Genomic DNA, 25,494 nt, shown 5'->3' with positions numbered 1-25,494 from the left:
CAGCCGCTCCACAGTATGTGGGATCTTCCCGGACCGGGGCACGAACCCATGTCCCCTGCATCGGCAGGCGGACTCTCAACCACTGCGCCACCAGGGAAGCCCCCCCCCCCCCGCTTTTTTTTTTTTGCGTAGAGTCTTCTTCTTAACGAAGGTTCAAATGCTTCAGGAATGAGTTATCAGTTAAATCAGTTCCCTTAACATTTTTGTTTTCTCAGCAATACCAATCACTACCTTAGCATACACCTTATCCTGGGCCTTTAGAAATCTCACAGTTCTATCACTCACTCCTACCTTCAGGTAAAACCTCACTTACCAAGTGCTTCAAAGCTTCTCAGATTGGCCCTTTCTCTCTCATCACTGTTATAACCTTAGTACAAGCCACCGTGGTCTCCCTTCTGGGCACTGTGCTGCTGTTTCCATAGTGCACACCACTATAAGGTCAATAAGCCTATAAAGGCCTCCTTTAATATGTTACTCAGTTGATCAGGTGTCAGCTCTTAATGCTTCCACCCAGCTTCAAAGCTTTCCATGGCCTGGTGACAGCAGCCCTTGTTAGTCTAGATCCAGTCAGACGCAGGCTTCTTTCCGTTTCCCAAAAAGAATGCCAACTCCTGCCTCTGACATTTTCTCATGAAGCTCCTTTAAGATGCCTTCTCTACTCTACCATCCCATCTAAATTCTACACATTCTCTAGACCCATCTCAATGGGATGGGACCCGACTGGATCCTCATCTTGACTGGATGGGGCCCAATCAATCCCCATTTTTTAACTCACTGCTAACTCCCAGGCACATCTCCTTTTTCTGAAAAATTCTAGTCTGTATCACACCATTCTGTACTTATGATGGTGCTAATTAAGTGCTGCTGTAAATGTTTTACATGTGTGGAATAAACAAGAGAATACAACAACCCCAAGAAATGGGTACTACTATTGCCCATACTTTACTGAATGGGAAAAGTTAAGTGACAGAAAAATTAAGTCATTTCTCCCAGGTCACATAGCCAGGCCGTGGAAGAACCAGGTTATAAATGCGAGCAGTCTGATTCCAGACTTTGCATTTTTACTTACTATGCTAGGTAGGCCTGCACTTTCCAATATAAGACAGCCCTGGACAGTGGAAAAAGCTAGAGGTTATAACAGAAAAATGAAATAAAGTTCTGCTTTCACCAGTGAATATAGCCAGGTAACCCAGGGTAAGATTTTTTATCAGCAAAATTGAGGTGGGAATACCTATTTTAAGTCTATTTTGAGAATTACAGAAAACAATGCAAACTTTTTTAAAGCCCTATACAAATTTATTTTATACAAATTTGTTTATAATAACAAATTTTTATATTTATTGTAACAAGCTTTTCTTTTTAAAAATAAGATGAATAGGCCAGTTTAATTAGAAAGCAGGGAATAGTGAGTGATTGTTGGTGGCTATGTTTTTCAACTGTGGAGAAAGTTAGTCTGCACTGAGAGAGAAAAATGAAAGCAATGCACAAAGCAAATGGAAGGTAAGGGAGGGAGTGGCAGGAATCTAAGAGTTACATCAATCTGTTAGAAACACATGGACAGAATTAAGAAGATCAAAAGACTCTTGAAATTACTTAAAGAGTTTAAACTGTTAAGAAATTAAGGGATTGCCAAAGAAATTAATATGTTTAGAGAAAAGTATAGGGAGTAAAATTGAATCTTGGGCTATGCTCATATTTCGGTATGCACAGAAAGAAAAATAAAAGAGAATACGATGAAGTTACACCATACACAAGGATTAGACATTAAAATTTGATTTCTAATATCATATGACAGAATTACCTTTGAGAGCACCTTCTTAGAGGCCAACCCAAAGCCCATGTAATAAGCCAACATACCCCTTTTTCTCTAGGGTTGCAAAAAACATTGTTAACAAATAAAGGAGGTGACTTCCATGTTACATAAAAACACTGTCTTTAAACATCAGAATCATATTTAGTATGGTGTGATGCTCATACCATGAGAACTACGTTGGAATTGAGACTAATAATACTAACATTATTAGTATTATTATACATTATTAACAGTATTAGCATTAACATTATTAACATTATTAGTATTATTATTATACATAATAACGTGAGTTATTATTATGTGCCAGGCACTGTTTTTTATTTATTTATTTGGCCGTGCCAGGTCTTAGCTGTGGCACGTGGGAATTTTGTTGCGGCATGCAGGATCTTTTTTATTTTATGTTGTGGCATGTGGACTCTTGGCGGCAGCAGCATTCGGGATCTAGTTCCCTGACCAGGGATCGAGTTCTGGCCCCCTGCATTGGGAGCGCAGTCTTCACTACTGGACCACCAGGGAAGTCTCAGGCATTGTTCTAAGTACTTAACACATACTAAGGTTCCTAACAACTCTATGACTTATATACTGTTTATCAATGAGGAAACCAAGACACAAAGAGATATAAGGCTAGAAATGACAGACTCAGGATTTAAACATAAGGGTAGGGTTCCAAAGTCTGTGCTCTTTACCACAATGCTCTACAGCCTCCAGTGTATGGTAGCAGAAATTCATGTCTCATCTCATATGCTCCAGGGCAAAAGTTCCTTCAGTAAAATGGCCAGGTGAAGTGCCCGTATTAGTTCACTTATTCAACTAATATTTATTGAGGGGTTTCCCTGGTGGCACAGTGGTTGAGAGTCTGCCTGCCAATGCAGGGGACATGGGTTTGAGCCCTAGTCTGGGAAGATCCCACATGCCGCAGAGCAACTGGGCCCGTGAGCCACAACTACTGAGCCTGCGCTCTGCAACAAGAGAGGCCGTGATAGTGAGAGGCCCGTGCACCGCGATGAAGAGTGGCCCCTGCTCGCCGCAACTAGAGAAAGCCCTCGCACAGAAACGAAGACCCAACACAGCCAAAAATAAATAAATAAATTTATTTTAAAAAACCTAACTGAAGTCAATTTTTAAAAAAAACTTATTGAGCATGTACTGTGTGCTAGGCTTGGGAAAAACAGAAGTGAACAATATAAAAATCTGCCATTTTAATGGGATAAACAGGTAATTTTAAAAAGGCAAATAAGGGCTTCCCTGGTGGCGCAGTGGTTGAGAATCCACCTGCTGATGCAAGGGATACGGGTTCGTGCCCCGGTCTGGGAAGATCCCACATGCCGCGGAGCGGCTGGGCCCGTGAGCCATGGCCGCTGAGCCTACGCATCCGGAGCCTGTGCTCCTCAACGGGAGAGGCCACAACAGTGAGATGCCCGCGTACTGCAAAAAAAAAAATAAATAAACAAAAAATAAAAAAAAATTTAAAAAGGCAAATAGAATACATAGTATGTTAGAACACGATGAGTGCTATGGAGAAAAATAAGGCAGAGAAATAGAATTCTGCACGCTGGGAGAGGAGGGAAAGGTTGCAAATGTAAGTTAAATGGTCCTATCAACCAAATGCAATGAGTGGACCATGTTTGGATATACTGACTTGAAAAAACCAACTGTAAAAAGTCATTTTGGAAACAACTGAGGACATCTGAACATGGCCTGGGTACTGGATAATGTTAGGGAATTATTAATTTAGTTAGGAATTGAGTTAGTATGATGGTTATGTTCTCTCTACATTTAAGTGTATGTTTGAAAATTTCCAAAATAAAATGTTAAAAAATGGTACGGGGTTTCCCTGGTGGCGCAGTGGTTGAGAGTCCGCCTGCCGATGAAGGGGACATGGGTTCGTGCCCCAGTCCAGGAAGATCCCACATGCCGCGGAGCAGCTGGGCCTGTGAGCCATGGAAGCTGAGGCTGCATGTCCGGAGCCTGTGCTCCGCAACGGGGAGAGGCCACAACAGTGAGAGGCCCGCATACCGCAAAAAAAAAATTAAAAAATGGTACGGTAATCAAGGCAGGCATGTGGTGATGATACGAGAGTAAAAACTTAAAGGAAGTGAAAAAGTGAGCAAGGTGGGTTATGGGGGAAAACCACCCAGGCAAAGGGAACAGCAAGCGTGAAGTCTCTGAGACCAGTAAGGGAGAGAAGAGTAGTAGATTAGCTTGGAGATGCAATGGAAGTATAGTGTCTTGTAGACCATTTTAAAGACTCTAGCTTTAAACTTTTTAACTGTGAGGTGGTTGGGAAGCCACTGGGAGGTCTGAGCAGCAAGGTGGTACGGTCTAATTTACATTTTAAAAGTCTCAATCTCACTGCTATGTTAACAGACTGAAAGGGAGGGAGGCATGGGAGAAAGATGATGGTGGCTTCGAAAAGAGTGAAAATAGTGAAGGTAATGAAAAGAGGTCTGTTTATGAAAACATTTTAAAGACAAAGTAATTTTTTTTTTTTTTTTTTTTTTTTGCGGTATGCGGGCCTCTCACTGTTGTGGCCTCTCCCGTTGCGGAGCCCAGGCTCCGGACGCACAGGCCTAGCGGCCATGGCTCACGGGCTTAGTTGCTCCGCGGCATGTGGGATCTTCCCGGACCAGGGCACGAACCCGTGTCTCCTGCATCGGCAGGCGGATTCTCAACCACTGCGCCACCAGGGAAGCCCCAGTAATTTTTTATAGATTACATTTAGGTGTGAGATAAAGAGACCAGGACAAACCCAAGGTTTTTGGCTTCAGCAACTGAAAAGATGTTATTGCTACTAACTGAGATGGAGGAGGTATGGGAAGTGCAGGGCCTTTCTGGTGGGGCAGGAGAGATGGGGCAGGAGGGACGGGCGAGATCAAGAGTTTAGTTCTGGACACGTGAAAAGTAGCCACACAAGTGGTGATGTCAAATAGGTGTCTGTATATATAAATGTGGAGTTAGGAGGGAGGTATGGGCCAGATTTGTATACCTGTATACTAGTATTGTATAGGTGCTATTTAAAGCTTTGAGAATGGAAAGAATTACCATTCATTCAAAGTGAATGTGGACAGAAAAGACAAGAGGCCTAAGGTCTAACCATGGGGCACTCGTACATTAAGGAGGCAGGAGATGGGAAATCAGGAATCCTTAGGAGGCTGAGAAAGAATGGGTGGGTAGTGAAGCTGGAGGTAAATCAGAAAGGTGTGGTGTTCTGAAAGGCAAGCGAAGAAAGTGTTTCAAGCAGGTGGGAACCATCAACTGTGTCAAATGCTGTAGAAAGACCAGCAAGTAAGTCAAGGACTATGAACTGACTACTGTAATTTGCAACGTGGAGGCCCTCAGTGACACTGACAGGAAGAAGTACTTCAGGTAAAATAGGGTAAAGTGTAGTGGGTTTAAGACAAAGTAAGAGGAGAGAAATTATAGGCAGCAAGTATAGATGGACAACTCATACTTTAAAACTGTACTTTTGGGCTTCCCTGGTGGCGCAGTGGTTGAGAATCTGCCTGCTAATGCAGGGGACATGGGTTCGAGCCCTGGTCTGGGAGGATCCCACATGCCACAGAGCAACTAGGCCCGTGACCCACAACTACTGAGCCTGTGCGTCTGGAGCCTGTGCTCCGCAACGAGAGGCCGCGATAGTGAGAGGCCCACGCACCACAATGAAGAGTGGCCCCTGCTTGCCACAACTAGAGAAAGCCCTCGCACAGAAACAAAGACCCAACACAGCCAAAATAAATAAATTAGTAAAATAAACTCCTACCCCCACCCCCCAAAAAAACTGTACTTTCCTTGTTCTTTTGTTTGGTCAAGAGTTAAGTATGGCTAAACTGTCACATTAAATATATGTATGGCAGGACTCCACTACAGTCAGTGGTAGAGAAAATCAAAGTAAAGGAAAAAAGAGCTTCAAAGAAAGAAGTTACTATTTAATAAGGTAATAAGAAAAGGTCTTCAGGTTCATCATCATCTATGGGCTGACAACCCACCTATTTTCGGGCAAATTTTGTTTCAACATAAGATGACAACAGGACACGTTCCCAAAGACATGGAGCAAAGTTACACTGCAATCACCAGCATGTCTCATGTAAGTAAAGTAGAACCATAAGGAAAGGAAAAAGCTGGGGGAGGATACAGTCTCTAGTCACCAAAAACAGAGTAAAAAGAGATAAGAGTGAAATGTATTTCCATCTTTAAATGCGCCAAGCAATGCGTATTGGACCCAAAGTTATAACTGTGGCTCATAATCAGGGTATAAGAAGCATGAAAAAATCCGAATATTAATTTCAAATTTTCTGCTTCTATGATTCCCCTTTCTTTGGCACTTTCACTAACTGGCCACTCTGAAGACCACTAAGTGCTCTTCTGAAAATGTGGCTTCTGGGCTGAAACCCCTGCAATTCTAACTGTATGCCTCAGTAATCCAAAGTAAATACCAGTACTAAACTGTATCAGGACAATGTGCATCCAATACAGAAACTGTCTGTAGAAAGGACTCTGGATTAAACACAATTTCCCAGAAGTCAATATAACAAAGATGTTACACAAACACATTCAAAACACAAATTCTGTGAATTACAAATTTAAACAATGTGTCTGCATGAATCCACAAGCACATGTGACAATCTAATCAGTCTAGATGCTTTTAAGTGCCAATTATTTTACGAATGAATTACTACCAAAATTCTCTCAGAATTTTACATTAAATGTTTAAATGATGAAAATATTATGCTATTTCTATGCAGAAGTGCTATAGAAGCCTGAATTCTCCTATGTTCTCAGTTATACCTCTAAATAAAAAATAATGAGCTACCAACCACCTCATTCCCTATTAGGACGGCTACTATCAAAAAACAAACAAACAAAAAAACAGAAAATAAGTGTTGGTGAAGATATGGAGAAATCAGAACCCTTGTGCACTGATGGTGGGAATGTAAAATGGTACAGTCACTGTGGAAAACGGTGTGGTGGTTCTTTACATAGTTAAAAACAGAATTATCATATCATCCAGAAATTCTACTTCTGGGTATTTGAAAACAGGGTCTCAAAGAGATATTAGTACACAAATGTTCACAGCAGCATTATTTCACAATAGCTAAAACATGAAAGCAACCCAAGTGTCCAATGACAGATGAATGGACAAACAAAAGGACAGACAAAAATGCAGTATATACATACAATCGAATATTATTCAGCCTTAAAAAGAAAGGAAATTCTCTAACACGCACAACATGGATGAACCTTAAGGACATTATGCTAAGTGAAATAAGCCAGTCACAAAAAATACTATATGATTCTACTTATATGAGGTATGCACCTAGAGTAGTCAAACATCGTAGAGACAAAGTAGAATGGTGGCTGATAGGGACTGGGGGATAAGGGGGAACAGGGAGTTCTTGTTTAATGGGTACAGAGTTACAGTTTTACAAGATGAAGAGTTTTGGAGATGGGTGGTGGCGATGGTAGCACATTATGGAAGTATTTAATACAACTAAACACTGTTACCACTACAAATGGTTAAGAAGGCAAATTTTATACTTATGTGTATTTTATCACAATAAAAAAGTTAGAAAAAATTTTAAAAATAATAAGCAGCTGAGAGGACATAGTTTAATGTTGAATATTCTAGCAGCTGACATCATGAAAAGAGTTACTCTATCAGAGTCTTGTGAAAGTCAACATGTGGTTTGAGTTTCAAAAAGAAACTACATATGGAGATATGAAAAGGAAAATATAATGGGACAAAAAATAAAACCCACAAAAAAAGGTTTTATTCCTAGCTCAACTGAAAGTAATCCTTACTGAATATTTAAACTTTCCCCTTTCTCATGAAAAAGGGGCTAAGGAAGTAACACAGACATCTGTGCTTTAAAGTCCAGGCCTCTGGCTCATACCTGATGTCCACTCTAAGTTTAGGGTAATACTGAGACACGTATTTCCTGATGAGACTGTAGGAAGCTTCTTTAGGTTCACAAAGGCGAGTAAAGGCCAGTGGGAGGATATCCTCCAATTTTACTTGTGGTTCTGGATCCACTGCAGAGCTCCTGTTCTGAAATGTAATATCAAAAATTATCATCATTACAGGATATAGAGCTTTCTTTTCTAATGCTTCTATATGCAACTCAAGGGCTCTCCCAAGCTGACTGCCAAATCAAATAAGCAAAAGAAAGCTATTCATTTTCAGCACATTCAAATAATTCATACCACAGTGGTGTAATGTCACTTGAGTGGCAATTTCTTTGAGAGAAAAGTTTCAGGGACTTCCCTGGTGGCGCAGTGGTTAAGAATCAGCCTGCCAATGCAGGGGACACGGGTTCGATCCCTGATCCGGGAAGATCCCACATGCCGCGGAGCAACTAAGCCCGTGCGCCACAACTACTGAGCCTGCGCTCTAGAGCCCACGAGCCACAACTACTGAGGCCACGTGCCACAGCTACTGAAGCCAGCACACCTAGAGCCTGTGCTCCGCAACAAAGAGAAGCCACCGCAATGAGGAGCCCATGCTCTGCAACAAAGAGTAGCCCCCGGTCGCCGCAACTAGGAAAGCCCACGTGCAGCCACCAAGACCAAACATGGCCAAAGATTAAAAAAAAAAAAAAAAATTGAACTGGGAGAGTTAAAAATATGTATAAAAATTAAAAGGTATTAAAAGTCTTAATTCATTCTTGGCCTTCAATTACAAAGAATGAAAAGGATCATGCAGCACCAGACAGCACTGTACAAAAAAATTCATTTTGAAAGTTTGAAAGCCTTACAAAAAAAGTACAAAAATCTCCAGTGTTGTAACACTGGAGATGTAGAGGAACAGTCATGATTTCAATTACTGACACAGAGGAAATACTACATATTTCACTTTATTATCGTATACTTTCCATAAATGAAATTATGTGTCTGGAGGAGGGGGAGTGTTAGTATCTACAAAAAAGAAGAACTGGCTTAAGGTATAGCTTTAGGGTCTAATATTGGGTAAACATGTACTTGTATGCCTCTTCTAGTTTAAAAGGTATTTATTTCACAAAAAAGCAGTAAAACTCATACAGCTGCCCATAGTTCAAGAGGGCAGTTAGGCCCACGGGCTCCAGGGCTGGGGTGCCTGGAGTCGCACACTGTCCCGTCTACTCTCTGGCTGAACCATAATGAGCAAATGAATTATAACCTCTCCAGGCCTTCATAGAAAGGCTGCATCCTGCACAATGCACAAAGTGTACACTCAGTAAACGCTGTATTGTTAGCAATAGTAATAGTATTACAGTGCTCAATCAAACTGGTACAGACTTCTTACCTTTCTGTTTCTGGACTTCTGAGGTGTTTTTCTTGATTTCTGGACCACAATAAAACTCCCAGAAGCACCTTTTCCTTTTACCTAAAGTAAATTAACTTTAGTTGCAATAACAGGTATTTTTATTTTAAATTATTCTGGTACTCACATTGATAACTTTATACTAGACTAAGTGAATTACAGGGCATGGTGATGCAAGAACTAATGTAAAGTGCTGCTGAACTCTTCAGAGAAAAAAGAATGGATGAGTCAAAAGACTTGGGATCAAATCCTATTTACGGTACCATTTAGCTATTTAATACTGGACAACCTCATAAACCCTCTGAGCTTTTGTTTCCTCATCTACAAAAATGGTGATACCAGGTTAAACAGTCTACTATAAGCTTTCAAAAAAGAAAAAAAAAGTGAGAAAACCTCTATCTTGAAAGGAAGACAGCTCCTTGGCAAAAGTTCAGACCTAGTTAATCTCAGGCCACAATGCTTCCTACAGTTTGCCCATTACAGATTATTACTGCGTATGGGAAAGGTTATCTAGCAATTTTAGACATTGCACATGACGGTACGTGGAAGTCTCAGAATATACTTCCACAGTTTACGAAGTGCTGTCATAGAACTTCACATTAACCTAAGTCCTCCACATCTTAGCTTCACCTATACTGCTGTGAATACAGCAATCAAACGGAAATGTTTTCAGCCTATAAACTTGTTGAAGCATCAAACTGAGGGTCAGCCTATGAGGCAAAATAGGTCACAAACTATATTTTCAAAAAGAAAAACATGAAGCCAGCTAATAAACTGTGCTGACATATACTATGATACTAATTATAATGGTTAGATAATATCTTTTAAGCAATGATTATTTTAAAGGCCATTTAAATATCAGTTTTACAACATTTTGAGAAAGGCAGAATGTAAGCTCATCACAGGAATCTGTTTTACTCACAGATGGACCCCCAAGCATCTGGCACACAGGACACACTCAATAATATATTTATGGAGTTAAGTGCTTGCTGAAAGTTCCTAAGAGGAGTTTAAATGCCTGAGTGGCACAGCATTCTATATTAATCAAACCATGCAGAAAGACATAGAAAAAAGGCAATAGGACTCTGGGAATGCAGTGAACTAGATCTTTAGAACCATCTTTGCTATTACCATGGGACCTTGGTAGTTACTTCCTCCCTCTGGACCTCTGAAGACTGACAAGAAAGTTCATTCTAGCTTTAGATTTTTATGATCTTAAACAATTTTTTTTAAAGTTGAGGTATAGTTGATTTACAATACTATATTCATTTCAGGTTACAATATAGTGACTCAAAAATTTTATAGATTATACTCCATTTAAAATTATTATAAAATATTGGCTATATTCACTGTGTTGTACAAAATATCCTCATAGCTCTAAGTAAAGTTTTGATGTACTATGCAAAGTAACATGGATTTATGCCTGAAATCAATATTGGTTTTAGTATTATTCTCAATTTACTCAGGTTTATCTGATGATCCCAAAAGCCTTAATAGTTTCACATACTAATAAGTTAAGGTGAACCTATGTGCAAATCTAATTTATAATGATAACCAGTCTAGCCACAGAAGTTAGGCCTTAAAACTAACAACCCTAAGATGAGAACAGTTACCTTTTCTGCTGCTGCAGTAACTGGACTCCTCAACCCCACTTCTAATCTGCAGCACTACATAATCTCAAGCATAAGCAGCCCCCCAAAAATCCAATTAAAAGTACAGGCCGCTAGAAGAAAAGTTAACACTGCCATACTGTTTCTGTTCTCTAGAATAGTTATCTTCAAGCTTTTCATCATCATGTTAACTTATTTTAACTAACAAATTCAAAGCACAAAAAGCCTAAATGTTACTAAATATGGATTTACAGCTAATACATGTTGAAATGATCTTATTACAAACAACCATTTAATACCTGTTTGATAACACCTCTATTTAATTCTCTTTTCAGTGCTTGTTTAAGGAGGTAGCCCCTTCTCTCCAGCTCCAGAGAAGGGTACTTATGGATGATATATTTTCGAATAGCAACCACGGATGCACCACTCTTCTGGAAGCATGCCTAGGAAATAGATTTATCAAACCATACGTATTAATTTAAACTAGCTGTTTTTCATGTTTTCTGACACCTATGTTTTCAAAATAAATTATTTTGGAAGTGAACTTGATAATGGATGATAAAAATGGCAGGAAAGAGTGAACAGTATTGTAGGTAACTTCAGTTCATCATGGCTGTGGAGAAATACAGAATTAACAATACTTCTGCAACAATTTTAAATTGTTCAAAACAGCCAAAGAGAAGATACAACATGTGAACAACATTCTGTGTGTTAATGAAGAAGCTCTTTCCATTCTAATTCTATTCTGTATTTAGAAAACAGATCTTTAGCATTAAAGTGAGGAAAGCAGGGCATTTCTATCCCTTGTAGGTTCACAGATCTGGCCCATTTTATGGAATGAACTTCAGCACACCAGAACCAGTATTCCTCTGCAGGTTTTGTGTGAATGCCAGCAGATACCATAAGCAAAGATAATCTGAATAAATGGCACAAAACTGGGTTTACAGATGCAAAGCCTTAAGGGGCGTTTTGGACAACAATGAGAGCATTCAATTGCAATTTAAAGCGCCCTCTTCCTTTTCCATCCTATTTATCTATATTCCATTTGACTAATGCCCATGGAAAACTGAAGTAGGTCATTTCGGCACAAAGGCAGCAATTCTGTTTCAAAAGCTTTACATTTTGAAGCACACAAGCAGCATCTATTATCTAATGAGCTAGTCCACCAATTTTGTGTAGCCACTGTCTATAAAATGACCATAGGATTTACTCATTGTCGTTGCATAAAGACTTGGTTGAATGTTATTTTATACACTGACAATAAAGAAAAATAAATCACAGATAGATGAACCAGAAAAGACTGTACAAGACAATTTAATATGGATTGTGTTAAAATGAATCACCTGCTTCAAGTAAATGTCTCTGACCTATTACAACCTACTGAAGTTTTCTCTTGATCTTTCAAGAAAACACAGAGTAAAGAAAATCAAGCAGAAAAGCACATTCTAATGCTAAAACAATCCCTTGCTCCACCAAACTGAATCAGATGAAAATAGGTATCAAAATTCCTGTTCAATTCAGAAAATTGTGTCAATGGTCTGAAATCGTGATCTGTTACACTGCATGGAATACACGAGATATATATATATATATATATACACGTATTTCATTTGTACAAATATGCATTATCATATTCAAACTATTTTTCAGGCCTAATTATACTGTTTAAATTTTTTGTTTTATTATCTTAGAATTTTAGTCCCTTCTCCACCCTCGCTGTAACCCTGCTCCTCCAAACCTAAACTGAGAGGTCACAAAGTGAAATCCTTGAAGAAAGGCTACACAAAGAAAAGAGATCTCACAATAATCAAGCTATATAAACCAGGAAAGTTTTCTTCATGAGTTGAGAGTTGTCTTGAAGGAGTGTAGGGAGAGGTCTGAAGGCAAACCTTTTTCCAGTTTGTCAGTGCCGTCTTCTCAAATTCTAAGAATGACCACCAAGCTCCTCTTTCCTATGTAAACCACCGTTGGTTAAACTGATCTGTAGCCTTCTCTCCCCAATTCTGACTCAGATCCTAGCAACAAGGTCCCTGAAATCAGAGTGTCTATCGCTTCTACTTTAACTCCTCTTGTCATCTGATCATGTGAAATAAACATGGCAAAATGAACCAGAAAAAATTACACACAAAAAGGCAAGGTCAGATTAGAAGATACACTTAAAACAGGAAAACAGTATCTGATGATCACACAAGCTAATGAAAGTCAATGAATTAGAGCAAAGTTATAAAGCTATGGAAGGAGGATAGATTTTGCAAGTATTTTTGGAATGACTAGGTGACGAAGCAAAGTAGTGAGGTTTCTAAGAGTTCTGGTGTGAAAGATAACCAACTACTAATATTAGACATAAGCTTTGAAAATGAACCTAAAGATAGTATACTTTTTTGAAATAAAAATTTTCTCATTGCTATTGTTACCCTGAGTCACAATTCAATTTCATAAGGGCAAGGACTCCGTCTTATTCTATGCTGTATCACTAGTAGGATTGCCTGCTACAGAGAAGCTAGTCCTTAATTGTTTGTTGAATGAATTAACATGTTCAGCCTTCAAATAAAAACTATACTGAAAATAAACTGAGTTTTAAAAAAAACATCTAAAGATAAGTTAAAAATACTTGCTACAGTAAATCTGAGTTTTTAAAAAAATTAACAGTGCTCACCAAATGTGATAATATTATAAAAACATGAACTTAGCAATGGCTTTCTTCTATTTAAATCTCTTTTAGGAAGCAGAGCAAGATTTCTGATGTCTGCACAGGAGTATGCCATTTTCAAATACGCAAGAGACAAACAGAATAAATCTAAGATGAACTGCTTGAAATAAAAACTTGCCTTAATGGCCTCAGTTAGGATTGCATCCATCTTGGGACGTGGGGAGGAAGCCATCGGTGTTTGTTTCTGGGCCCTGGCTAGCTGGCTGGCAGAAAGGGTAGCCCAGGAAGGTATTGTTTTTTTCACTTTCTTCTCCTTTTCTTTAGACTGATCTTTCTCACTTTAAAACAAAGAATTGTTATTATGCAAGATAAACTCTTCAGAAAGAAGTATAAAGTCAGAAAGAAGAAAAGACCAGAGAGGGATAAAATCAATGTTTTAATTCATTTCCACACTGAGCTGATACGTAAAATAAGCAACATTTTACAAAATAAAACATTTTTTAAAAATTGGGTTCTACAAATGAATCAAAAAGGTGTGCTCTCCGAGCTGCACACAGGGGAGAGGAGTCATATAAATCAGCACTAGTATGAAGGGCCAGTATATAAAAGAAATGAGAATTTTAAAATGAATTCTAGTAACAACTGTAACAGATGCGATTCAGTACAGTGCGAAGAACTCAAGCTCTGAAGTCAGAAAACTTGGTTTTGAGTGTCAGCACCAACATTTACTAGCTATAAGATCTTGGCAAGTGACCTGAGTCTCAATCTCCTCAGCTGTAAAACAGTAATGTAATACCAAATACTTCACAAGGTGCTGCAAGAAATGATGAGATTACATTTATAAAAAGTTTTGTGAACCATAAAGCATTATACAAAGTTTATTCTAAGTAAGTAATAACACTCCATGTACCTAAAAGAAAGGGTAGCTGCTAAAAATTCCACAGACCTTACATATACCTGTGAAACTGGGATGAAGGATTCCCTGAGGATTATACCTGGAAGGTATAGTTATTTCTAAGTCACTCTTTTATTTAAAAAGTAATTCCTGTTTTCACCAATTATGAAAAGAATAGAATGAATGCTACCAGCTGTCCTGCAAAAAAACTTAAATTAAAAAAGAATCACCATCACATTGTACAGATAATCAATAGCAAATTTTGCCTTCAGATTCTCAAAGTCACCCTCCAATTGAATATTTCATCAAATATATACAGTTTTAGGTCACTGTAGCAATGTCTTGGTATAGATTAATGCTTTCTAACATAAGCACGTAAAAATAACTCATTCCTGCGCAGAGGGAGGAATTAAGTGAAGAAGAGGCTCTCAGGTCAGATTTTTACAGTCATGTTCCATTTCTTATTGAAATTATGTCAATGTGTACAATAGCAGACACTCCCACAATGAATTCTAAGCACAAAAACACATGCCAAAGCCAAAAAGAATGAATTTTGCATCAGTCAAACCACTGTTCTGATAACTACTACAAATTCTAATAGGCCATACGACTACATCATAAGCCTATTCCAAAAGATAATTCCAAAAAAAGTAAATCCAAATAGCATGTATCTAGCTTAAATTAAGTTGTATCACTTTAAAAAAATCTGACCTACAGTCGTTTTACATATCTTCACTTATAAATAGCAAGAAGGCATAAGTCCTTACTCCTTTTTGGTTTCCTCAGAAGGCTTGTTTTCTTCCTTCTCTTCATTCTCAGGTTGCCCCTTTGGCTGCTCTGTCTCACTAGATGTAGCAGGTGGAGTTTCATTCTCTTGTTCTTCTACAGTGGAGACAGATTCCTCTGAACTTATGTCTGGTTCTAAAAAAAAAAAAAAGAAATCAGGTGAGTAGAACTGCATCAAGTAAATACATTAGAGCCTGAGTCAATAAAAGGGTAAGAGTTTATCTCTTTAAACAGATAAGCCAAATGTTGCAATTAACAGCTGTATCCTAAAATGAACAAATGACTATGAGTACAGTTTTTTTCCCCTGCTTTATGTCACTCAAATTGCTTATATAAGGGGTTGCTGATCCAGACCATTAGGTGAGAAAAGGAGAAGGATCAGGAAATTGCACAGAAAGGGAAACTCATTTTACCCCAAATCAAATCTCTTGAGTGTTTTACTCTATAATATTAATGATGAGACTCATAATTAAGAAATTAGCCATTTCATAATTTAACAGGCTAATATTAGTAAGGGAATAAATAATAGAAAATTAATATTTATTTTCCAAGTGAAATGATTCTGGCAAGCGTAGAAATATGAGAGGGGGAATACTGAGGTCTGCAGTTGCTTGCCTGTGTCTTTTCTCAGGAGGTCTCCTTGAGCAGCCACTACAGAACACAGAACCCCAGGAAATGGTTAAGCAGAGACTTCAAAGAAAAGGGCATCAGTGGCCAAAACTAGGCAAAAAAAACAAAGGATATGCTTGAAGAGTTTAGTCATTTAAATTATGTGAAATCATTACTGGCATAATGAAGACTTCTTTGGGGCCTTCACATAAATTAGAGAATTTTTTTAAATGCCACTCCCTTCTGATAGCCAAACTACATACATACAATGCTAAAGGAATTCTACAAATTAATATTCTAAACCGTAAGTTTCAGGATAGTCAACTATAATTTGTAAATCATCCTGGATTATGCTCTTCAACCAGACTTGCATATAAGTGAAAAATCCTCCCATATATGCTCAGCAAAAATCAAGGCTCTAGAGTCAGATATATCTGGATTCAAGTTCAGACTTTCTAACATTCTAGCTTGAAATCTTAGAGCAAGTTCTTTTTTTTTTTTTTTTTGCCGTACGCGGGCCTCTCACTGTTGTGGTCTCTCCCGTTGCGGAGCACAGGCTCTGGACGTGCAGGCTCAGCGGCCATGGCTCATGGGCCCAGCCGCTCCACGGATCTTCCCAGACCGGGGCACGAACCCGTGTCCCCTGCATCAGCAGGCGGACGGACTCTCAACCACTGCACCACCAGGGAAGCCCATAGAGCAAGTTCTTTGATATCTCCAAATCTCAGTACCCTTACTTCACAGAGTTATTATGAACGTTAAACAAAATGCTTTAGGAGAAACCTGTAGGCTAGCACTTGTACTGATTCCCATCCTCCTCTGGCCTCTTCTACTGCTTCTAGAGCTGTTATGCAAATATTAAGGCTAGAACTTCAGTATAACAATGGTATCTGGTGATACAGATAACTACAAGATGTATATATTTTTTAATCACGATGTATCTTTTACAGCCCTTCGCCCCAACGATCTGACCTAACTGGCCGACCTAACTGTCTGTGGAAGAACTTACTTTTAGTTAGTCATGTTTACTTATTTTTACATTGCCTTATTTTAAACAAACTGAAAAGCCAAGACCGTTGACTGAGTTTTACCGTAACAGCAGGGCTACAAATTAAATTCCACATTATCCTCTCTTAAAGCTTACGGTTTAATAAAGGTTCAACTGCACAACAGATAATGAGACACTGTTACATAGGAGACATTGTTTCCAACTCACAGAACTATTGTGTCTGCCTTTTTGGATTTATAAAATTTAAAACATGAGTGAAGTCCAATTATTTTCATGTACAAAATACTATAATGGGCCAGAGATAAGATAAACAAACACAACTTGTGAAGTGTCTTACTGGTCCTTTATAAATTCTCGGTTGATTTTTCTAATACCTTACACCTGAACACTCTGGTGTATTCTGAAAACTCACGTTATTAGTGACTTAGTGACTTCAGCTGGCTGTTAAATGGGGCTCAAGATGGGCCATCAAGTGGCTTATCTCAGTGCTGGAAAAAATAACCTATCCCCAACTCACCAACAACTATTATTTTTTAAAATATGCTCATTCCCATGTCTCCTCACTGCCTTAGGCCAGAGTACCCCAAATGCTTGTAGTATTTGTCTGAGGATTCTGAGACAAAATCCAGGCTCAGCCGGAGAAGAGCAGATTCCTAGTGCACCAAGGATAAAGGCATCGAGCGTGCATGTATTATTTTATTCGTAATATATGCTGGTCAGCAAATATTTGGTTCTAACAGTCACAGCAGGGACAGCACCATGTGCTCATCCCTGGCAATGAAAAGAAAAAAGAAAAAGGTCACAAGAACAAGAAAAGCAGTTCCACTTGAAGTGGTTAGAGGTGCCATAGAGGAACACGAATACTCCAGACTGATGGTTGTACCTTTCTCTTGATTTATTATGTTCCCACCTCTGCCTGGCCAATCTTGTCTCCACCAACACCAAAGTTACAAACCAATGCTTTGTTTGCCCATTTGCTTCCTTAAGGCCTCTTGATGATTTCTGGTTGAGCCTTCCGCTGTCCATCTTGAAGGCCCAAGTCCTCCATTCTTCCAGGGTCTTCATCCCCATGACACTGTATGCCCCCTGTTCTCTCCAACCATCTTTGTTTTTTAATTCCAAGAACATGAAATTTTCATCTTCTAAAAATCTTCAAAGACAAGATGAAATTCTTTCTTTGCCCACATGGTCTGGAAATGACATACCAACAGGTACCACCTCTCTCTCTAAATGCTCCCCCCAAACACTGAAGCATAAAAAAGGAACAATTAAGTTCAAGGGAATTTATGGGACACTCCAAACTGGAGCAGAAACTTTTGCCTTTTGAAGTTGTCCACCGCTTTACTTTACCTGGTTTTTCTTCCTCCCCTTCAGCGAGCTTGCTCTTGGGAGGAGTTTCCCGGGTAGAATTCACAGCTCGACGAATCGGCATGGTGTTATCTTCTACCTTCTAAGAAAAGAAATGGCCATAATCACACATGCAAACAAAATTTCTCTTTTCTCTCTTTCTCAAGGAGCCTAACTGGGTGTCAGAAGATGTAGGAGAATTCTTCAAGTCGACTCCCGGATCTGATGCAAATTACTTTTAACAAGGTTTTTTGAAATGAAATACGAGTCTTAAGAAGTACTTTTCAATGTATTTTATTTTAGCTAGAATTTCAAATTGAAATAAGTAATTATACTTGATTTGGAATAAATTTAGAAGGTTGGAGGTTTTCTTTCTCAGGAGTTTGAGGGGAAACGGAAGATGAAAAGAACTTTGTATCTACTTGATTTGTTCAGATTCACAACCCAGACTCCCCTAAGTAGAGGAAGGAACAGGTACCAAGAAGGACCCAGCAGGGCCTGAAGTCAGGGACTGATCCAAGAGTGAGCTTCAAGAATGTGTCAGCCCCTACCTCACCTAACTTGTCCGCGTGGATCAGCTGAGCTCCTACTATAAGTGGGAGTGCCTTAGGATGGACGAGTTCACCTTGAGACGTATCAGTCGCCATTTAAAATAATTTCTAGGCCCGAGTACAGGTTACACTCTGAAGCCTCTGCTGTTAACCACAAGGATTTTTCCTAATGGTTTCAGTGTGGTGAAGAATCAACCTAAAGCACAGAAAAGACCTGGTGTGAAGATTAACAGAAACAAAACTAAACTAAAACGTCTAAATTTAATATACATCCAAAGGGAAAAAAAAATTCACTATAAAACTTATAGTTAAGTGACAGATGACTTGGTCAGTTATCATTCAGAAAGATAAAATCACTATCAAAATACAGACTATGTAAAAGCAGCGACTAAGACAAATGCACAAGCCACAGCAGCTGTTGCACCTTCCACATGAACAAAGGCAACAAGGACAAGAAAGCTCATAAGGAACCTAACCCCATCCCCTCCTGCTAGTTATCAGGAACTTAGAACAGAATAAGGAGACCTAGAAATAGTTTAGTCAATGTTTACTCAAAGATCAGTTTACTAAAGAGAGAGGCTATTGTTGTTACTGTTCTCAAAGGGGTCAGGAAACTTAACTGTAACCTTAACTCCATTTCCATCAGGGAAGTAATACAAGGGCAAAAATACTGCTGAAGAACATGACAGTCTAAGAGCCTCCAGACTCAGAAAAGCAAATTCAGACCATCACCTAGGAGAATAAGTATGCCTCTAAGACCTTATTTGTCATATTTTTAATGTTAAGCAAATCAGCACAAAAGAACAAAATTAAAGATTTAAAAATAAAACGCATGTAAATCACTCAAATTTACCTGATCATTAACACCCTCTGCCCCGCCCAACCTCACCTGGGACTCAATAACATTTTATAATAAAAACTCTTCCAAAATATAAGAAAATAATCCGTTAGGCGTTTAGATCTTTGTGCTACTGAACATTAATGAAGACTTGGGAAAGAGTAGACTAGTCATTCAGCTTCTACTTGAAGCTCTAACCCTGTCTAGGAATTTAAGAGCTTTCAATTTGTCAGGTAATAGTTTCAAACTCCAAACATACAGAACGCTTTCACGTTTACAGGGAAAACCTTTTTATGGGAACACCAAGAGCAATGCCAGACTTGTGAACTATCCGTCAACTGCAATGAAAAGCAGCTGAAAGAATTCAAGATCATATAATACGCTAAAAACTTATTATCAAGAGTAAATTAGGAATATCCACGAATATTTAAAAATTATTAACTGTTACAAAAACTACTTAAAATGCTCATATAGCAATTCACTTCAACAACTATAAAACACAAAAATAAAAATAGTTGTTTTCTCATTTGTGAAAAGTTCGGTTTAAGGGCATTATTTAGGTTTGTGAAAGCTAAAAGTCTATCTTGGAATAATTTCAACACATAAACTTGCTCCCTCATCCAACTAGACCTTACATAGTAATATATTTTCCTTGATTAAAAAAAAGCAAATCTGATGATACTTTTACATGTAAATACCATACAGAAGTAAAACTTCATGACAGGTTATTCTTGGTGAAGTGATACTGCTAATGAATTCATCTTTCTTAACCCATGATAATACTAGCTAGGTTGAAAATGATACTATGAAGTCAGCAAAACCTTCAGGAGTCTGTTTGTAGAGGATCTTTAAAAAATATTTTCCCTGTAAGTAAAATACTAAAAAAAAAAAAAAAAGTCAAAACCCTTCCAGTCAACTCTATATTTACTAATTGCTCAAAACTGAAACAAACAAGTTTTAGAAAAGGAGTGGGGGTGCAAAGGAAACTACTCTCAACGCCAAGATGATAAAATTGACTGAAATCAGGGCAAACAAGTACATGGTCCTTAAAGACATTAGACATCATTAACCTGAGGACAAGAATGTTAGTTTAAATTAGGTCAGGTAAGAAGTATGCCCAGGGTGGAATAACTGAGAAATAAGTTGGTTTGCCAATCTTCCTGGCTGCGTCCACCAAAAAAAACAGAGCCTGACACTTTCCTGCTTAAAACCTCCCCATCACCACCCCCCCTTATTTCAGTAATCTCACCCCTTACTACTACACCCATCACTCTACTCTGTGGACTCCAAACACACAGATCTTCTTTTGGTCCTCAGTGTGTGCTTTGCACATGCTCTTCTTTCACACGGCAACATTCTTTTCCTAGACACTTCAATCCGATTTCTGCTCAGTGTCACCCCCTCAGAAAGCCCTCCCATCTTTCTATTCTTTTTCAGGTTTCTTTATATTGCATTTGTAACAGCATTTAACACCACCCGTAATTCAATATATGTCTATTTACTTTTTTATTATGTGTCTCTTCCAGTGAAATGTAAGCACAAGGGCTAGGACTAGTTCATCACTGTATTCCCAGCACCTACAAGGATGCCCAGCACATACTGGGTGCTGGATAAATATTGGGGAAAAAAAGTTGAATGAACAATGACACCTGACAGTACTTATTACTATATTCAGCAAGTGTGAAGAACACTTAAAAAATAAAACTAAATATTTAAAACTTAATATAAATATTAAGAAACGTTTGCCTCAGCTCTGCGTTTCCTTACTAAAGGTCATGAAACTTAAGGCTTCAGTCTGTAGCACTTTCTTTATAATAGGTTGGTTAATGAGTCATTCCATAAGTTCACTGTTCATCACAGAGCTAACAAAACTATATGAATGGTTAATTCACACTACCTTAACATCACATGTACCCATTAATTTAACTTTTGTTGCTACATTTCTGAATGATCAGACTTTTAGGCCGCCACACTTGTTTCCTGGCAGGAATCTTATCTGGCTGGTTCACTGCTGCATACTTGGTGCCTAAGAAACATGCCAGGCACAGAATAGGTGCTTAATAAATATTTATTAAGTGAAAGAACGAATAGACGAAACTTGAATAAGTTTTTCATCTGGGTTCTTATATGTGCCATCTGAGTTTACCTGTGGTTTATGTGGTCTTTCTGTGGTCATCAACCTGTTTGTTTTTTAAATTTAATGTCAGATTAACGTAACAAAGATTTGCTTTTGTCAAGGTAAGTGGTAAGTTGTTTAAATGCAGGCAATAAAGAAAAGGTTGTAAAAGTAGAAAGTCCGTAATTTCAGAGTTTTAATTTACTTTCCCTACATTGAGAAAGCCCCAGAAAAATAAGTTAATTCCAACAATGTATTTCAGTTTACTGATATCCTTGCAAGTACGCATTTTAGGGAAAGTACTATTTCATATTTTACCATAAAATGTACACAAGACATCATACATTATAAATATCATTAGCTATGCACTGATTACATCAAATTGTTCTCAATCTAAAATCTTTAAATATATTCAGACTTAACGGGTAATGTCACAAAAAGCATGCGTGTAATTAGCTAGCAACTTCTTTTTCACTTTCGTATTTCAATATATCAGTGTCTATATTGGGCACAGATGCTATGGACACTACAGGGATCTATTCCTAAGACACGCACAATCTAACTGGCTAAAGAGTTAGGATTTTCATCTATACACGAAGAGTTCAGGACACTTCCTCCAAGTTCTCGCCCTCAATTTTCCAATTAAGCTTAAAAACAAGGCCAAAAATAACCTCTAAAAATGTTACTTCTACTTTGAAACACATTATTCTAAACTTCTGAAAAGAACAGTAAGAATTTTAAAAGCTCTTAACAGTTTTATGCCTATGCCAGATTAAACAAAACTAAACTATCTTCCAAAATAAAACTAGACACGTGTAACTTCACTCTAAGACAAGACAGCTTTGTCCATAAAGTCCCAGGTGAATTCCTAGCTGTACTTTTAACTAGATTCTCACTCCTCAATGTAACATAAAGTCGGGAAGCATGATAAACAGAGAAAATATATACGCGGAAAGGGCAGTAAAGTTCACCTTGGCCGTCCTCTGTGCAGGGGTGAACACTCCCGCAAAGTGGTTAAGTGACTCGTCCTCGGTCACAGACAGTGATCAATTCGGTACCAAAATCTCAAATCTGGGCCTCTCACTTCACCACTCCTGCCTCCAACTCTTTACGAACTCCCCTATTCACCGGCTTGACTTTATTAGCTAAAATCACATCACCTAAGGAGCAGTGACTAATAAGCTCTAGGAAAGCCATACGGGAAAACGAAAGCTTAGGCCCGCGTCGCGGCGGCAGCGGCAGCAGCAGCAAAGGCTTTTTTCAGGGGCGCCAACAGCTGACACCGAGCCCCGACCGCCGAGAGAACCGGTTAGAAAGACCAGCAGAGACAAAGGCGGGGAGCGGCCGGTGCGGCGCCGAGCACAAGGCGGGGGGAGAGCGGAGCCAGGATGAAGGCGGTGAGGCAAAGGGCGGCGGGCTCAGCGGCGGCGGACACCGAGGTGCGCGCTCATTGCAGCTGACAGCTCGGGCTCCTGCTCCGGGATGCGCGCGGGAAGGCCGACGCCGCGACCCGAGCAGCGCCCGCCACCGCGACGCAAGAGGCGGCGGACCGCGCGCGAGTCCCAGCGCTCGGCAAACTCACCGCTGGGAGCTCCGTAATGGCGGCGGCGGGGGCGGAGAACCCGGGGGGCGGGTTCGCCACAGCCAGTCACCGCCGCCGGCATCTTTCGAACCGGCTCCGAAAACCGCTGAGAGTGGGGTGAGGGGGAGGGCGGGAGCGGACAGCGGGGCCCACCGCTGGCCTCGGGAGCATGCGCAAGACCTCAGCCAATCGGAGCGGGCGGGAGGACGCTAGCGCAGGCGCGCTGGGACGCAGGGCCCTAGATCAGGGAAGAGCTCCCCAACCTCCCCAGTCCAAACAAAACAAGGGCGGGAGTGCGCGCGCGAGAGGGCCCCGGAGGAGGCTTCCAGGAGAGAGGCAGGGGGCTAGGTCGCAGTGGGGGGAGGGGAAGGGGGCGGAGCGGTCGGAGAAGGCAGACAAAAGGCACCACCTCCGGGGACGCGAGCGCCCCGCCCCCTCCTCTCGGGGAGCGGCGTCGGCGCCCAAGGCGAGCGGCCTCCGCCACTCTCCCTCGGGGTCCAGCGGGCCCTCTCCCACTCCCCACCCGCCTTTTCCGTCCTGAGTTACCTCTGTGCTCCCCCCTTCCTGTCGCCCGCGTCCCGCAAGGATTCTCGGCGCCGCTCCCGCTACCGCTCGTCGCCTCCGCCGCCGCTGTCCTCCAGGCCCAGCCGCCGAGCTCTGCCGCCCCGCCCCCCTGCCCGCGGCCCCGCGCGCGCGCCCCCCAAACCGGCCCCGCCCCCGCGCGCGCCGGCGGCCGCACCCCCAGCCCGCGGGAGCGGAGGGAGCGCGCGAGGCTTGCCTCCCCGGTCGGGCGCGCGGGGGCGCGAGAGGGCGCTCCGGGATGTGGGGACGCCCGGGCCGGGTCTGTGTATCCTCGCACCTTCCACCCGGCGCTTCCCGGGTGGCGCCCGTCAGCTTGGGTGATGCGGTTTCGGTTTCCTCGGAAGGGCGCTCTTTTCACTTAACCCTTCTCTACTCTGGTTCAGCCCCTGGTTTTGGCGATCCGTCTGCCTTTAGAGGGGTTGGCATTTCCCGCTTCTGAATTTAGCCACAGCACAAGAACTACACTTCTTTGAAGGCGGTTGGAATGATCAGAAACCCAGACAGCGGAAAATTCGGTACCTCACGTTCGTTCCCATTAAGTATCCATACAGTACAGGGTAGCGTAATGACTCAGGGAAAGAACTGTAAAAGTTGATTTTCTAATCAATGAAACGGTCTTCCTTGGCTCCCTAATCTGCATATACAGGGACGGTTCTCAACGAGGAAACCGTGGGATTAGAAAACAGGGAATTCCCTTTGGATTGCCGTTTTACGTTGGTATCAGCGTACTTCGGCTTGTACGTACTGTTTAAAAATGTAACTTTTCAAAGTCGGTTTGGGAAAATTCGATGTACCTAAAGTAGTAGGTGTTTTGTCGCGGATAGAGGGGGTTCGGGTAATGAATATAGGGAAATAATAAATACTACAATTGCCTTGAGGCTCAGAGCAGTGTGACTAGCACTCAAATGCGTGTGCCTGTCATCCCAAAGATTGATTATGAAACCATTTAAGCACTTGCTAGTCCAATCCTCAGGCTCTGGCATTGCCGTTAGCACTTTAACTGTCTCACCAGCTTTCCCAGGCATAGCCATCCACTCCATCAGTTCCAAAGGGAGGTATATAAAAATTTAATAACCACCACCACCAAAAATTCCTTACAAGGTGAGTGTTACCATTAATGTCCCGATGGCATTACCAATGCCCTGGTACTCTGGTGTCCCATTAAACATGTTCACAAGGCGTTTTGGTCATTTTGTGCCCAAACTTCATCCTGCTCACTTCCTTTCTTATCAACATTTCTATCTTTTGTCTCCTTTTTAAAAGACTTCCATTTTTATGTGTTCATATGCTTAAAACGTCCTACCTTTCTTCTTTTTCCCGGAAATGTCTTTAGCCCCATCTCATGCAAGAAGCTGACACAGATAAAGGCAAACTAGATTTCTCCACTCCACAGATTTTTGCTTAAAACACACACACACACACACACACACACACACACACACACACACACACACCTTATCTGTTGTTTACACCCAAGGAGGGAAAACCCTGAAAACAAAATTCTTTCTCCAGAGTGTGCGCATGGAGGTGCTTGCACACCACCGCCCCCCCAACCATGCACTAAAGCTACCACTCGCTGAAGTCTGAAGCTGTTTTTCACTTCCAAAGGGATTTGAAGTTTTTATTGGACATGTATATTGCTTGAGGCATTTTACCTCTGCTAAATTTTAACATCTGGTCACTTTTTCTTTTTATACTTAGCCGCACCCGAGTTAAGACTCCATGGGGTATGGTTTTATAGTTTATCTCACTTGGCTTTCTTTGAGCTATACTAGTAAAAACACCATTCAATTGTGTTTGTTAAAAACA

The 25,494-nt window shown here is 40.5% G+C and overlaps 1 protein-coding gene across 8 annotated transcripts in view; it reads right to left on the bottom strand.

The window, feature by feature from the left end:
- HP1BP3 (heterochromatin protein 1 binding protein 3) overlaps positions 1-23,781 on the bottom strand; it is a 36,698-nt gene extending 12,917 nt beyond the window's left edge. Inside the window, exons 1-8 of one of the 8 annotated variants that reach the window (XR_010837074.1) lie at positions 23,650-23,779; positions 18,568-18,763; positions 18,020-18,119; positions 15,033-15,186; positions 13,549-13,708; positions 11,020-11,163; positions 9,093-9,173; positions 7,705-7,859 (exon numbers count right to left, since the gene is read on the bottom strand). Coding sequence is in view for 5 of the 8 variants with exons in the window: in XM_059053347.2 (XP_058909330.1) it covers positions 7,705-7,859; positions 9,093-9,173; positions 11,020-11,163; positions 13,549-13,708; positions 15,033-15,186; positions 18,020-18,119; positions 18,568-18,663 (890 nt within the window). In the remaining 3 variants the exon portion in view is untranslated. The other 7 variants (XR_010837076.1, XM_059053347.2, XM_059053329.2 and 4 more) reach the window with 7 other exon arrangements.
- Positions 23,782-25,494: the final 1,713 nt, after the last annotated feature.

The sequence above is a fragment of the Kogia breviceps genome, chromosome 1 (genome assembly GCF_026419965.1).
Source record: "Kogia breviceps isolate mKogBre1 chromosome 1, mKogBre1 haplotype 1, whole genome shotgun sequence".
Lineage (NCBI taxonomy): Eukaryota > Metazoa > Chordata > Mammalia > Artiodactyla > Physeteridae > Kogia > Kogia breviceps.
This window is presented reverse-complemented; position numbering and strand designations above follow the sequence as displayed.